The sequence below is a fragment of the Salvelinus alpinus genome, chromosome 29 (assembly GCF_045679555.1).
Source record: "Salvelinus alpinus chromosome 29, SLU_Salpinus.1, whole genome shotgun sequence".
NCBI classification, from domain to species: domain Eukaryota; kingdom Metazoa; phylum Chordata; class Actinopteri; order Salmoniformes; family Salmonidae; genus Salvelinus; species Salvelinus alpinus.
This window is the reverse complement of record NC_092114.1, coordinates 29,688,870-29,705,988: the sequence shown is the minus strand read 5'-3', so window position 1 is coordinate 29,705,988 and position 17,119 is coordinate 29,688,870. Positions and strand designations below refer to the sequence as shown.

General features: G+C 42.4%; 1 protein-coding gene across 1 annotated transcript in view; it reads left to right on the top strand.

Moving 5' to 3' along the window:
- Window positions 1-17,119, top strand: part of LOC139558456 (retinoic acid receptor alpha-A-like) — a 149,626-nt gene that overhangs the window by 59,596 nt on the left and 72,911 nt on the right. Inside the window, exon 3 of the mRNA XM_071373594.1 lies at window positions 8,576-8,717. Coding sequence (XP_071229695.1) covers window positions 8,576-8,717 — 142 coding nt within the window. The remainder of the gene's footprint in view (window positions 1-8,575; window positions 8,718-17,119) is intronic.

The window sequence follows — 17,119 nt, the reverse complement described above, 5'->3', positions numbered from 1 at the left end:
ACAGGAATGTGGTTCTGAATATAGACCGCAACACCACCTCCGTTGGCATTTCTGTCTTTTCAGTAGATGTTATAACCATTTATTGTTACCACTGTATCAACGAAGGTATTATCTAAGTGAGTTTCAGAGATATGAATGAATATGAATGTCATCTGTTACAAGCAAGTTATTGACTTCATGGACCTTGATTGCTTGATTGTTTTTAATGCTTTACTGGGAAGCTTATCAGAGGTAGACTTACTCATGTTATTTACATTGGAGCTGATAGTGCAGAGTTTTTAATTTTCTTATTATTTAACTAGGCAAGTCAGTTAAGAACAAATTCTTATTTTCAAATGATGGCCTAGTGAATGACAGATTTTTACCTCATCAGCTCAGGGATTCGATCTTGCAACCTTTCGGTTACAAGTCCAACGCTCTAACCACTAGGCTACCTGCCGCCACAGAGTGAGCTGCATAAAGTGGGCTTCCTACTATTGCACACCGCCTCAGTGCTAACAGTGTAACTCTGGTTTATAGGTTCATGATTACTGCTTATAATAGCTGTAGGATAAACAGATGTATTCGGTGCAGTTAGGGGTACATCAATTTAATTACTTACATTGTGTTTGCCAATGCCCCTAAGATCATGTACATTTGATGCAGCATTATAACGACTCATTGTCACAATGTTAGGGATTAACTGAGCTGGTCTTGGATCATTTACCAGTCATTGTTTCAACACAGCCTTGAAATGCGTGGACAGAGTCCAGGAGCCAAGATGATTTGGATGGACTCCGTCATTCCTGTAGAGTATCTTCTGTTTCCAGAAGGTGTCAAAGTTATCAATAAAAGTGACTCCAGCAGAGCTACAGTAGTCTTTTAGCCAGATGTGTAATGCCAGCAGTCTGCTGAATCTTTCACACCTGCGACCCAACGATAGTACTGGACCTGAAATTATTGGCCGTTTTTTGGAGTCTTTTAATGCTAAAATCAGTTCTTTAAAAACAATTTTCAAATGTTCCGAGTTAGCACTCCTGATGTCGTTTGACCCCACATGGACTACGACAGTGTCAGCTCCCGGCATCTGTGGTAGAATAGTCAGAAGCAGCCATGTTATGTCCTGTACTCGAGCTCCTGGGTAGCACAGGGCTTTTGCCTTGGCGACCGAGATGTTTCTCACCATAGAGCTGCCTATGATGACAGCTGGTGATGTTGAACAGGCAGGCTCTCAGGCAGCCTCACGGTCTTGTGAGGCTGGGAGCTCCGAGGATCTGAACCCGAGGTAGAAGCCACCGGAGAGGGAGACAGAGCCGAGGACGAAGACGCAGATACCTCCGGATCCGATCTTGATTGGGAAGCCACCATGGATGAAGGCACCGGAACCTCTGGATCCAGGGTGGCAAAGCTGTTTCTGGTCTGTGTCAGTTCCGGGCTCAACATCTCCATGGAGACCCCCGTTGCCAGAGGACGCCTTATTCGACCTCCACGGGGAATGACGTAACTCCATGGCTGGTTGATTGGGTTGAGATCAGCTCTGTTCTGCAGGGAAGGGGGAGACCCATTCAGGGATGGAACCCTGCCTAGCACGTGCCAGTCGGCTGTGGAGAGCCGACACGACGGTGAAACTTCCACCAGACCAGAGCGGCATCCGGCTACTGGGGTGGAAGAAAAATAAAAAGTAGGTGGGCGTGGGTTCCCCAGTAGCTTATGTAGGTTTGCTACTTGCTTGCTAAGAGTAGCTACTTCGATCCTGTAGTCCTCCGCAAGCAAGCAGTTGCTACATTGAAAATCAACGCGGTCCACATTGTCCCGGAACAAAGCAAAGTAAACGCAGCTTCTGCAACGTTAGAAACGTTCAATAGCGGCCTCCGTTTGAGACCGCCGAGCCAGGTAGGCTAGCTGGGCTTTCGCGTCTCTCCCCGCAGGTTCCCGGGACAGATAGCAGCACTCACAGCAATTTAGCCCAACAGAGCCGCAGGATTCAAAGTAAAATAAAAGTATATAAAAACACTGTCAGCTTTTAAACCGAGGTCTTTAGTTCAGGTTTCGACGTTCGACAGGTTTCAGTTTCAGCGTTCGACAGCGTTCAACAAAAACAAACATACGTCGCTCTTTGATGACATCAGTGTCGCATTAGCAAGATATTTCATAGCTAGCGTTATATCTTTCAAGAAAACTTAATTAGAAAGAATTATCTACGCATAACGAGCAGCTAATTTTATAGACACAAGATGCTACACCGCCGACCAATCTGAAACTCATCTTTCGGCATGTCCAGCTCATTCATTCTCTCAGCCAATCATGGCTAGCGGGAAGGTTCCTGTCTTTTTCTGTGACTAAACCAACTAGGCTCGTAATTTAACAACTTTATTCGTATTTACAGATGGTATACAACTTTGTTATTAAGGCACTTGAAAGTTCAAATGTTCCAGAATGCATTTCTGACGAAAAACGCAATTTGATAACATTCTTTAAAAATAACGTTCAAATGGCTCTCCTGTGAAGTCGTGACATACGCCTAGTTTCCTGAAACAGGTCACATTTTCTTCCACGGGGGCGTGGGATGAGACAGGGATGCAGCTTGAGCCCCATCCTCTTCAACATATTTTGTGCATTTGGAAAGTATTCAGACCCCTTGACTTTTTCCACATTGTGTTACGTTACAGCCTTATTCTAAAAAACATTTAATAATTTTTCCCCCTTATCAATCTACACACAATACCAATAATGACAAAGTGAAAACAGTTTTGTAGACATTTTAGCAAATGTATTAAAAAAATTAAATAAAAATACCTTATTTACATAAGTATTCAGACCCTTTGTTATGAGACTCGATATTGAGCTAAGGTACATCCTGTTTCCATTGATCATCCTTGAGATGATTCTACAACTTGATTGGAGTCCACCTGTGGTCAATTAAATTGATTTGGAAAGGCAAACACCTGTCTATATAAGATCCCACAGTTGACAGTGCATGTCAGAGCAAAAACCAAGCCACGAGATCAAAGGAATTGTCCGTAGAGCTCAGAGATAGGATGTGTCGATGCACAGATTTGAGTACGGGTAGCAAAAAATGTCTGCAGCATTGAAGGTCCCCAAGAACACAGTGGCCTCCATCATTCTTAAATGGAAGAAGTATGGAATCACCAAGACTCTTCCTAGAGCCAAACTGAGCAATCAGGGGAGAAGGGCATTGGTCAGGGAGGTGACCAAGAACCCGATGGTCACTCTGAGAGAGCTCCAGAGTTCCTCTGTGAAGATGGGAGAACCTTACAGAAGGATAACTAACTCTTCAGCACTCCACCAATCAGGCCTCTATGGTAGAGTGGCCAGACGGAAGCCACTTCTGGAGTTTGCCAAAAGGCACCTACTTACTTGAAACAAGATTCTCTGGACTGATGAAACCAGGATGAACTCTTTGGCCTGAATGCCAAGAATCACGTCTGGAGGAAACCTGGCACCATCCCTACGGTGAAGCATGGTAGTGGCAGCATCATGCTGTGGGGATGTTTTTCTGTGGCAGGGACTGGGAGGCTAGTCAGGATCAAGGGAAACATGAACGGAGTGAAGTACAGAGAGCTCCTTGATGAAAACCTGATCCAAAGCGCCCAGGAACTCTGACTGGGGTCAAGGTTCACCTTCCAACAGGACAACGACCCTAAGCACACAGCCAAGACAACGCAGGAGTGGCTTCGGGACAAGTCTTTCAATGTCCTTGAGTTGCCCAGCCAGAGCCTGGACTTGAACCCGATCTAACATCTCTGGAGAGACCTGAAAAAAGCTGTGCAGCGGCGCTCCCCATCCAACCTGACAGAGCTTGAGAGGATCTACAGAGAGGAATGGGAAAAACTGCCCAAATACAGGTGTGCCAAGCTTGTAGCGTCATACCCAAGAAGACTCGAGGCTGTAATCACTGCCAAAGGTGCTTCAACAAAGTACTGAGTAAAGGGTCTGAATACTTATCTAAATGTCATATTTCCATTTTTGATGAGGTATTTATTTTATTTTATTCAGTTTAGAATAAGGCTGTAACGTAACAAAATGTGGAAAAAGTCAAGGGGTCTGAATACTTTCCGAATGCACTGTATATCAGCAAATTGTCGTCACTAGAACAGTCTGCCGCACCGGGCTCATTCTACTAGAATCTGAAGTCAAATGTCTACGGTTTGCTGATGATCTGGTGCTTCTGTCCCCAAACCAAGGTGGTTCTACAGTAGCACCTAGGTCTTCTGCACAGATTCTGTCAGACCTGGGCCCTGACAGTACATCTCGTTAAGACAGAAATAATGATGTTGAAAGAAAGGTCCTGTCACGTTTCTGACCTTATTTTCCTTTGTTTAGTCTTTATTTAGTTGGTCAGGACGTGAGCTGGGTGGGTATGATCTATGTTGTCTGTTTCTATGTGGGGTTTCTTGTTTGGCCTGATATGGTTCTCAATCAGAGGCAGGTGTTAGTCATTGTCTCTGATTGGGAACCATATTTAGGTAGCCTGTTTTGTAGTGTGTTTTGTGGGTGATTGTTCCTGTTCGTGTGTGGTCTGTGTTCACTAGTTCGGGACTGTAGCGTCTTCGGTTCTTTCTGTCAGTTTGTTGTTTTTGTTCGTTGTTTAAGTAGCCTATTAAAATATGGATTATCATCACGCTGCAGTTTGGTCGTCCTCTCTTTCACCTGAAGACAGCCGTTACAGGTCCAGTTGCCAGGACCACAAATACAAATTCCAACTAAACACCGTTGCCCTGGAGCACACAAAAAACTAAATATACCTTGGCCTAAAAATCAGCGCCACAGGTAACTTCCACAAAGCTGTAAACGATCTGAGAGACAAGGCAAGAAGGGCCTTCTAAGCCATCAAAAACAACATAAACAAAATTAGGATCTGTCTAAAAGTACTTGAATCAATTATAGAACCCATTGCCCTTTATGGTTGTGAGGTCTGGGGGTCCGCTCACCAACCAAGATTTCACAAAATCGGACAAACACAAATTGAGACTCTACATGCAGAATTCTGCAAAATATATCCTCCGTGTACAACGTAAAACACCAAATAATGCATGCACAACAGAATTAGGCCAATATCCCTAATTATCAAAATCCAGAAAAGAGACATTGAATTTTACAACCACCTAAAAGGAAGTAATTCCCAAACCTTCCATAACAAAGCCATCACCTACAGAGAGATGAATCTGGAGAAGAATCCCCTAGAGAAGCTGGTCCTGGGGCTCTGTTCACAAACACAAACAGACCCCACAGAGCCCCAGGACAGCAACACAATTAGACCCAACCAAATCACGAGAAAACAAAAAGATAATTACTTAAAATTACAAAAGAATAGAATGCTATTTGGCCCTAAACAGAGAGTACACCGTGGCAGAATACCTGACCACTGTGACTGACCCAAAATGAGGAAAGCTTTGACTATGTAGAGACTCAATGAGCATTGCTATTGAGAGAGGCCGCCGTACGCAGATCTGGCTCTCAAGAGAAGACAGGCTATGTGCATACTGCCCACAAAATGAGGTGGAAACTGAGCTTACACAGATTACACAGACCCACAAAGAATTGGAAAACAAATACAATTTTCATAAACTCCAATATCTGTTGGGTGAAATACCACAGTGTGCCATCACAGCAGAAAGATGTGTGACCTGTTGCCACAAGAAAAGGGCAACCAGTGAGGGAACAAACACCATTGTAAATACAAACCATATTTATGTTTATTTATTTTCCCTTTTGTACTTTAACTATTTACACATCGGGACAACACTATATATAGCCATAATATGACATTTGAAATGTCTCTATTCATTTGGAACTTTGATGAGTGTAATGTTTACTGTTCATTTTATATTGTTTATTTCACTTTTGTTTTTTATCTATTTCACTTGCTTTGGGTATGTAAACATATATTTCCCATGCCAATAAAGCCATTTGAATTTAATTGAAAGAGAGAGCAAGAGAATCAGGTAGGTAGAATGAGAGAGAATCAAGTAGGTAGAGAGAGAGAGAGAAAATCAGGTATGTAGAGAGAGATAGAAATCAGTTCGGTAGAGAGAGAATTGGGTATGTAGAAAGAGAGAGAATAAGGTAGAGAGAGAGAGAGAGAATAAGGTAGAGAGAGAGAGAGAATAAGGTAGGTGGAGAGGGAGAGGAAGAGGAGAGAGAGATAGAGAGAGAGAATAAGGTAGGTAGATAAATAGAGAGAGAGAGAGAGAATAAGGTAGGTGGAGAGGGAGAGGAGAGAGAGAGAGAGAGAATAAGGTAGGTAGATAGATAGAGAGAGAGAGAATAAGGTAGGTAGAGAGAGAATTGGGTATGTAGAAAGAGAGAGAATAAGGTAGAGAGAGAGAGAGAGAGAGAATAAGGTAGAGAGAGAGAGAATAAGGTAGGTGGAGAGGGAGAGGAAGAGGAGAGAGAGATAGAGAGAGAGAATAAGGTAGGTAGATAGATAGAGAGAGAGAGAGAGAATAAGGTAGGTGGAGAGGGAGAGGAGAGAGAGAGAGAGAGAATAAGGTAGGTAGATAGATAGAGAGAGAGAGAATAAGGTAGGTGGAGAGGGAGAGGAAGAGGAGAGAGAGATAGAGAGAGAGAGAATAAGGTAGGTAGATAGATAGATAGAGAGAGAATAAGGTAGGTGGAGAGGGAGAGGAAGAGGAGAGAGATAGAGAGAGAGAGAATAAGGTAGGTAGATAGATAGATAGAGAGAGAATAAGGTAGGTGGAGAGGGAGAGGAGAGAGAGAATAAGGTAGGTAGATAGATAGAGAGAGAGAGAATAAGGTAGGTGGAGAAGGAGAGGAAGAGGAGAGAGAGATAGAGAGAGAGAGAATAAGGTAGGTAGATAGATAGAGAGAGAGAGAATAAGGTAGGTGGAGAGGGAGAGGAAGAGGAGAGAGAGATAGAGAGAGAGAGAATAAGGTAGGTAGATAGATAGAGAGAGAGAGAATAAGGTAGGTGGAGAGGGAGAGGAGAGAGAGAATAAGGTAGGTAGAGAGAGAGAGAGCAGATGTGATGATTAAGTCTGGGTGCGTCGGGGTGTGTGTGTGTGATAGTGCTTCCCTTGAGGAACACAGAGATGAAGGAGTCACAGCATCTGTTGACTGCTGCTGCTGCTGCTGCTGCTGCTGCTGAGAAATCACTTCACAAAGACTCTGAGGCACACACACACACATGCACGCACACACACACATGCACGCACACACACACCGATGCATGCACACACACACCAATGCACGCACACACACACCGCTCCAAGGACTTTTATCCTTTTATCCTGCCCTGCATGGTCACAGGGATGGGATTGAATGAATTATTACTACAGTAGCCTTGGGTTCCGCACCCAACCCAACATTGCGCCTTGTTTCTGTTTGTGCGTGTGTGTGTGTTATCTATATATTAGAACAGAGAGGTAATGTATAACAAGGTATTCTGCTCAGATCAGCTAGGATAAAGACACACACGTGCACGCACAGACACACAGACTCACACACACACACACACATGTAGATCAGGCAAGAATAAAGGCCTCTATTAAGAAAATGAATAATACCAGTCGAGAGGAGGTGTCCCTGGACTGGTCACATGGTGTTGAATTCCCAGACGTGATTGGCTAGTTGTTGTGGTCGCCACGGCACTGCAGGGCGGGACTGGTATGTTGACGGATGTTTGAGTCTAAAGCGAGATGGGGCTGCTACACACACACATGCTACAGCATCAGCCGTTTCAGCCCTGTGCGTACGCCATCTAATCCGTTACCCATCATGCATTCTGCTCCCCTAATGAAAATGCAAGGTCCCATCTGTCACAGGAGCCTATGGCAAATGGAAGAGAGGGTTCGCCTGAGAGGGCCTGGATGATGGAGGATCATTGCCACAACAAATGAATAATAACTGAAACATCTTTAAGGAAGCTACTTGAATTCCTCCTGTTTTCCCTCAAATTCCTCTCATATCTCTCCCGCTGCTCTGACTGTGTTGGTAGGCAAATTGATACAAAACAGTTACACCATAGTTGTTTTTGGACATACTGTAGACGTAAACCATAGGGGGGGTCATTCTCCTTCTGTTATAGTCAGTTACACCAGCGTTCTTAGAAAGTCACACCAATTCACTGAACATCACTTAACACGCCATGTTAACATCCTCTACAACGCTTCCCCTTTCCTCTGATTACTCACACACACACACACACCACAAATGCTTGTTGCTATGACATCTTGAGCTGAATGCAGTCGAGGAAGATTTGTATTTATTAATTGTATTTAACCTTTTATCCAGTGTAACCTTGTTTTACCAGATAGACTGATCCCTCTCTTTTTCTCTCTCTCTCTCTCTCTCTCTCTCTCTCTCTCTCTCTCTCTCTCTCTCTCTCTCTCTCTCTCTCTCTCTCTCTCTCTCTCTCTCTCTCTCTCTCTCTCTCTCTCTCTCTCTCTCTCTCTCTCTCTCTCTCTCTCTCTCTCTCTCTCTCTCTCTCTCTCTCTCTCTCTCTCTCTCTCTCTCTCTCTCTCTCTCTCTCTCTCTCTCTCTCTCTCTCTCTCTGTTTCTCTTTAACTCTCTCTCTCTCTTTCTCTTTAACTCTCTATCTCTCTCTCTCTCTCAGGGTTTTTTCCGTAGATCCATCCAGAAGAACATGGTGTACACATGTCACCGGGACAAGAACTGCATCATCAACAAGGTGACCAGGAACCGCTGTCAGTACTGCCGGCTCCAGAAGTGCTTTGGCGTGGGCATGTCCAAAGAGTGTGAGTCTTTCTCTCACACACACACACACACATACACACGCACATTCGCACACGCACACCACTGTTACTACTGTCGTTTCCAGAAGTACATTCGATGGGAATGTCCAAAGAGTGTTGGTTAGTTTGTCTCAATCCCACATCTCTAATCCCAAACCACGCCACTAGGGAAGTTTCCTGGAATAACAGGAATCGAGGGACCCCTAGTCTTGATCAGAGATCACATGCTACACACACCATCCTATCCATCCTTTAGGGGATTTAAACACACAAACATACACCTACACACACATACACACACATACACATTATCCTATTCCCCTAGTGTAGGTATTCCCAAACTGGGGTGCGCAATGACGTCGGGGGTACGCCAAATAAAAATGTAATTCACATTAAAAGATGAATACAAATAAAATGCAAGCAGTCCATTTATATTTTCCAACGGGGCGGTACATTTGGGTATGGTTTTTTTCTCGCCTGAGTAGCCTCGTTTCACTGCCAATAATAAAATTCAACCATCTAGTGTTCAGCCAAATAACAACACAATGTCAAATACAGGTAGCCTAGTCAAATAATTATCATCCAACCACATTAACCATTACTCTCTCACAGGAATTCCACTAACGGTCCGTACGTAGCCAAATGTAGCTTCTGCTCATGTTGGTATCTGCACTGATGGCGCAAAATCCATGACAGGGAGACATAGTGGAGTGGTAACGCGCGTGCAAGCAGTTGCTCCCGACGCCACTCGGGTTCACTGCAGCATCCACCGAGAGGCTCTTACTGCCAAGGGAATGCCTGACCGCTTGAAAGACGTTTGGGACAATAAAGTGAAAATGGTTAACTTTGTTAAAGCAAGGCCCCTGAATATGTGTATTTTCTGCACTATGCAATGATATGGGCAGCAACCATGTAACGCTTTTACAACATACACAAGTGCGCTGGTTATCAAGGGGCAAAGAATTGAAACGTTTTTGTTTTTAATTGAGAGACGATCTTAAAGTTTGCATGAAGACGAGTTTCTCACAACACTGGCCTATCTGAGTGATGTTTTTTCTCACCTGAATGATCTGAATCTAGGATTACAGGGACTCTCCGCAACTATATTCAATGTGCGGGACAAAATTGAGGCTATGATTAAGAAGTTGGAGCTCTTCTCTGTCTGCATTAACAAGGACAACACACAGGTCTTTCCATCATTGTATGATTTTTTGTGTGCAAATGACATCAAGCTTACGGACAATGTCAAATGTGATATAGAGAAGCACGCACCTGAGTGAGTTGGGTGTGCAATTACGCAGGTACTTTCCTGAAACGGATGACACAAACAACTGGATTCATTATCCCTTTCATGCCCTGCCTCCAGTCCACTTACCGATATCTGAACAAGAGAGCCTCATCGGAATTGCAATAAGCGGTTCTGTGAACATTTTATTTAATCAGAAGCCACTGCCAGATTTATGGATTGGGCTGCGGTCAGAGTATCCTGCCTTGGCAAATCGAGCTGTTAAGACACTGATGCCCTTTGCAACCACGTACCTATGTGAGAGTGGATTCTCGGTCCTCACTAGCATGAAAACTAAATACAGGCACAGACTGTGTGGAAAATTATATAAGACAGACTCTCTCCAATACATCCCATCATTGCAGAGTTATGTGCATCCTTTCAAGCACACCCTTCTCATTAACCTGTGGTGAGTTATTGACAATTTGTCAATGGACAAATAAGGTTTTATATGTAAGATGGTTAAATAAAGAGCAAAATTATGTATTATATTATTTGTGCTCTGGTCCTATAAGAGCTCTTTGTCACTTCCCACGAACCGGGTTGTGACAAAAACTCACACTCATTCTTATGTTTAACAAATGTATCGTATAGTGTGTGGCAGGCTTACAATGGTGGCAAAAAACAACATTTGAGAGTGCGCTGACCCTGGTGCTAGAGGGGGTACGTAGCTGGAGGTTGAATGTTTGAAGGGGTACGGGACTATAAAACGTTTGGGAACCACTGTCTTAGTGGTTTTAACTTCACTCGGGTAGGGGGCAGCATTCAAATTTTGGATGAAATGCATGCCCAAATTAAACTGCCTGCTTCTCGGGCCCAGAAGATATGATATGCATATAACTGTAGATTTGGATAGAAAACAATCTAAAGTTTCCAAAACTGTTAAAATAGTGTCTGTGAGTATAACATAACTGATTTGAAAAATCCATTCAGGAAGTAGTTTGTTTGGGGGGTTTTGTAGTTTTCTATTCAATGCCATTACAGTATCCATTGACTTAGGACTGAAATTGCAGTTTCTATGCCTTCCACTAGATGTGAACAGTCTTTAGAAATTGTTTCAGGCTTGTATTCTGAAAAATGAAGAAGTAAGAGCAGTCTGAATGAGTGGACCCTAAAGTGTCACAGAGCTTTTTCATGCGCGAGACCGAAAGAGTGCGTTTCTTGTTTACCTTTTAAATTGACAACGTTATTGTCCGGTTGAAATATTATCGATTATTTAGGCTAAAAACAACCTGAGGATTGAATATAAACATCGTTTGACATGTTTCTATGAACTTTACGGATACAATTAGGATTTTTTTGTCTTCCTGTTTTGACTGCGTTTGAGCCTGTGGATTACTGAAGAAAACGCGCAAACAAAACGGAGGTTTTTGGATATAAAGAGACTTTATCGAACAAAAGGAACATTTATTGAGTAAATGAATGCCTGCTGACTGCAACCATATGAAGATATTCAAAGGTAAGGGATTCATTTTATCTCTATTTCTGATATGTGTAACTGTTCTACTTGGCTGGCTACTGTTTGTAATGATTTGTCTAGTGGGCTATGTTCTCAAATAATCGTAAGGTATGCTTTCGCCGTAAAGCATTTTTTAAATCTGACACCGTGGTTGGATTCACAAGAAGTTAATCTTTAAACCTATGTAAAATATGTTTTGTTTTCTGAATTTTTATAATGAGTATTTCTGTATTTGAATTTGGCTGGCTGTTGAAGAGGTGGGACGCTACCGTCTCACGTGCCCAAGAGAGGTTAAATCCTTCAGCTTTCTGCTCTTGCACTTTTTAAGTGGATTGCATTTCTCACTTTTAGTGATATGGTGTGTGTGTGTGTGTGTGTGTGTGTGTGTGTGTGTGTGTGTGTGTGTGTGTGTGTGTGTGTGTGTCTGTGTGTCTGTGTGTCTGTGAGTCTGTGTGTCTGTGTGTCTGTGAGCGTGTGTGTGCGTGTGTATGTATGTATGCGGGCATGCGTGTGTGTGTGTTGTCGCTAAACTCTGCAGGATAAAATCCAACATGCTGTATCAGATGATTGGCACTCCAGCAACAGCATAACTTTTCCTAAGTCTGTTGAAATTAAAGTAGTACTTGTTTGATTTCTCCATCTTACCTTGATCTCTGACAGAAATCCCTCAGCATCCACACACTGTACCCTTCAAGAAGGTTGATCCTATAGTGTCTGTGCCTGTCTGTGTCTGAAGTACAGAACTGGCTGGTGAGAAAGGACGATAGGACTCTCTCCCAGGAGAAAGATGGATGGATGAGAGGAACTAGTGCAGGTGAATGATAAAGGGATTTTCTTTGGTGGTCAAATTCTCAAACACGATGCACATACTTCCCAAAAAACTTTAAGGTCTTTTGAAACACATAATCGACAGAGTTACCCTTGAAACCATTACTACTTTTTCCAGAAAAGAGTTGAGTGAGTCATTCATTTTGAAAGGTGACTTTTAACTTACTAACTTACAAATTTACAATATATACAGTGCGTTCAGAAAGTATTCAGACCCCTTGACTTTTGCCAAATTTTGTTGTGTTACAGCCTTATTCTAAAGTGGATTATATGTAGATGTTTTTGTCACTGGGTTACACACAATACCCCATAATGTCAAAGTGGAATTATGTTTTTCGAAATGTTTGTAAATTAATTTAAAAAATTAAGTTGACTCGAGTCAATATTCAGTATTCAACCCTTTTGTTATAACAAGCCTAAATAAATTCAGGAGTAAAAAACAGCTTGACAAGTCACATAATAAGTTGCATGGACTCACTCTGTGTGCAATAATAGTCTTTAACATGATTTTAGAATGACAATCTCATCTCTTTACCCAACACATACAATTATCTGTAAGGTCCCTCTGTCAAGCAGGGAATTTCAAACACAGATTCAACCACAAAGACTAGGGAGGTTTTCCAATGTCTCAGAAAGAAGGGCTCCTATTGGTAGATGGGTAAAACATATATAGTTGAAGTCGGAAGTTTATATACACTTAGGTTGGAGTCATGAAAACTCGTTTTTCAACCACTCCACAAATTTCTTGTTAACAAACTATAGTTTTGGCAAGTCGGTTAGGACATCTACTTTGCGCATCTACATTGCCCAATTGTTTACAGACAGATTATTTCACTTATCGTTCACTGTATCACTATTCCAGTGGGTCAGAAGTTTACATACACTAAGTTGACTGTGCCTTTAAACAGCTTGGAAAATTCCAGAAAATGATGTCATGGCTTTAGAAGCTTCTGATAGGCTAATTGACATAATTTGAGTCAATTGGAGGTGTACCTGTGGATGTATTTCAAGGCCTACCTTTAAAATCAGTGCTTCTTTGCTTGACGTCATGGGAAAATCAAAAGAAATCAGCCAAGACCTCAGAAAAAAATGTGTAGAACTCCACAAGTCTGGTTCATCCTTGGGAGCAATTTCCAAACGCCTGAAGGTACCACGTTCATCTGTACAAACAATAGTACGCAAGTATAAACACCATGGGCCCACGCAGCCGTCATACCACTCAGGAAGGAGACGCGTTCTGTCTCCTAGAGATGAACGTACTTTGGTGCGAAAAGTGCAAATCAATCTCAGAACAACCGCAAAGGACCTTGTGAAGATGCTGGAGGAAACCGGTACAAAAGTATCTATATCCACAGTAAAACAAGTCCTATGTTGACATAACCTGAAAGGCCGCTCAGCAAGGAAGAAGCCACTGCTCCAAAACCGCCATAAAAAAAGCCAGACCACGGTTTGCAAGTGCACATGGGGACAAAGTACGTACTTTTTGGAGAAATGTCTGATGAAACAAAAATAGAACTGTTTGGCCATAATGACCATCGTTATGTTTGGAGGAAAAAAGGGGAGGCTTGAAGAACACCATCCCAACCGTGAAGCACGGGGGTGGCAGCATCATGTTGTTGGGGTGCTTTGCTGCAAGAGGGACTGGTGCACTTCACAAAGTAGATGACATCATGAGGCAGGAAAATGATTTAGATATATTGAAGCAACATCTCAAGACATCAGTCAGGAAGTTAAAGCTTGGTCACAAATGAGTCTTCCAAATGGACAATGACCCCAAGCATACTTCCAAAGTTGTGGCAAAATGGCTTAAGGACAACAAAGTCAAGGTATTGGAGTGGCCCTGACAAAGCCCTGACCTCAATCCCATAGAAAATGTGTGGCAGAACTGAAAAAGCGTGTGCGAGCAAGGAGGCCTACAACCCTGACTCAGTTACACCAGCTCTGTCAGGAGGAATGGACCAAAATTCACCCAACTTATTGTGGGAAACTTGTGGAAGGCTACCCGAAACATTTGACCCAAGTTAAACAATTTAAGGGCAATGCTACCAAATACTTATTGAGTGTATGTAAACTTCTGACCCACTGGGAATTTGATGAAAGAAATAAAAGCTGAAATAAATCATTCTCTCTACTATTATTCTGACATTTCACATTCTTAAAATAAAGTGGTGATCCAAACTGACCTAAGACAGGGAATTTTTACTAGAAATAAATCAGGAATTGTGAAAAACTGAGTTTAAATGTATTTGGCTAAGGTGTATGTAAACTTCCGACTTCATTTGTATATCCCTTAGTTACTAATAGTGAATAGTGAAGTTACTAATTACACTCTGGATGGTGTATCAATGCACTCAGTCACTACAAAGACAGGCGTTTTTCCTAACTCAGTTGCCAGCGAGGAGGGAAACTGCTCAGGGATTTCACTATGAGGCCAATGGTGACTTTAAAACAGTTACAGAGTTTAATGGCTGTAATAAGAGAATAGTGAGGATGGTTAAACAACATTGTAGTTTCTCCACTACACTAATCTAGTTGACCGAGTGAAAAGAAGGAACCCTGTACAGAATAAAAATATTTCAAAACATGCGTCCTGTTTGTAACAAGGCACTAAAGTAATACTGCAAAAAAATGGGGCAAAGCAATTTAATTTAAAAAATAACGTTTTGTCCTGAATACAAGGTGTTGTTTGGGGCAAATCTAATACAGCACATTACTGAGTACCACTCTCCATATTTTCAAGCACAGTGGTGGCTGCATCATGTTATTGGTATGCTTGTAATCATTAAGGACTGGGGAGTTTTTCAGGATAAAAAAGAAACGGAATGGAGCTAAGCACAGGCAAAATCCTAGAGGAAAAGCTGGTTCAGTCTGCTTTCCACCAGACACTGGAAGACAAATTCACTTTTCAGCAGGATAATAACCTAAAACACAAGGGCAATTCTACCCTGGAGTTGCTTACCAACAAGACAGTGAGTGGCTAAATTACAGTTTGGACATAAATCTACTTGAAAATCTGTGTCAAGACCTGAAAATGGTTGTCTAGCAATGATCAACAACCAATTTGACAGAGCTTGAAGAATTCTGAAAAGAATAATGGGCAAATGTTGCACAATCCAGGTGTGGAAAGCTCTTAGAGACTTAAAGAGAAAGACAGCTGTAATCTCTGCTAAAGGTGCTTGTACAAAGTATTGACTCAGGGGTGTGAATACTTATGTAAATTAGATATTTCTGTGTTAGCAAAACTTTATCAAAACATGTTTTCACTTTGTAATTATAGAGTATTGTGTGTAGATGGTTGAGAGAAAAAACTATTAAATCCATTTTGAATTCAGGCGGTAACACAACAATAAGTCAAGGAGTATGAATACTTTCTGAAGGCATACTTCAATTCCATCCTATTTAGAAGGGTATCCTCGACTGCCTGTTTCAAAACACAGTTCCACACTGTCTCCTTTTTAATTAAATGATCAAAGTATTAAATATTACTTTTGACAGGAAGACATGAGAGGCGTTGCACATGATAAAGGTAAGATAACCACTAGTGGATCATGCTGTGAAGGTAACTCTCCTGTCCAGAAAATGAGAAAAGCACTGTCCTTGAAATCAACCACTTGATGTGAGTGGCATGCATCATCAACCAACCCACTAAAGAACTGAGTACATTTAGCCATTGGAGTGTGTGTGTGTGTGTGTGTGTGTGTGTGTGTGTGTGTGTGTGTGTGTGTGTGTGTGTGTGTGTGTGTGTGTGTGTGTGTGTGTGTGTGTGTGTGTGTGTGTGTGTGTGTGTGTGTGTGTGTGTGTTGTAGCGATCATGTTGCTCCATTCCATTGTCAGCGACAAGAACAGTTTACGTTTCACAGGTTATTGCCGCTCTTTGATTGCATCAGCAGTTAGGGCGCATGTCCACTTCACGCTCCATTAGCCCTGAGGGAAAGAAGACATTCCTCCTCTTTCTCCCCCATAGACTCACAGAGAACGTGATGGTCTCTATTCTTCTGCACTCCTTCTCCTGGTTTGGTCTGGCCTCCCCATAGAGAACGTGCCAAACTCATTCCATGGAGGGCCGAGGGCTGCGGGTTTTTTCTCCTCCCTTGTACTTGACTGATGAAGTAAGGTCACTGATTAGTAAGGAACTCCCCACACCTGGTCTTAATTGAAAGGAAAAAACAAAAACCAGCAGACACTTGGCCCTCCATGGAATGAGTTTGACACCCTTACCATAGGGATACTGTATAATGTACAGTATATAGTGTTTTATTTAATTCTGTTCTCCCACACTGAGCAGAGAACAAAGGAACCATTCCCCTCCTCCATGTGTTGCTGTGATGAGGTTGTGTACCTTAGCTTACTCCATTCCTGTAGTGAAAAGGGGATAATACCTAGTCAGTTGCACAATGGAATTTATTCAACCGAAATGTGTGTTCCGCATTTAACCGACGCTATCTTAATCAGAAAGGTGCGGTCTTAATTGACGTCTAGGTGATCGGTGCCCGGGGAGCAGTTGTTGCTGCTACCTAACCCCAGCAGGTGCCCTGTCCTTCCTATTAACTGCGCTAGGATGCTAATGTAGTTTACTCGTGTGCTATTGAAGACAGTGATGATGATGGTTATGTGATAAGAAACATTGTACAGGTAGCTAGGTACTGTGGGTTTGGTAGCACTTTATTTTATGGTACTGCTTCTGTTGGTATTTACATGGTATTTTAGAGGAAATTCTCTCCTCAGTCAGAGGGAACCAGGCTCAGGAGGCCCATGCTTCATCTTGTGCCTCGTAGATACCCTTACGGAATTTCACATGTGAACATGTGAAATGTTCCAAAAACACATGTTTTC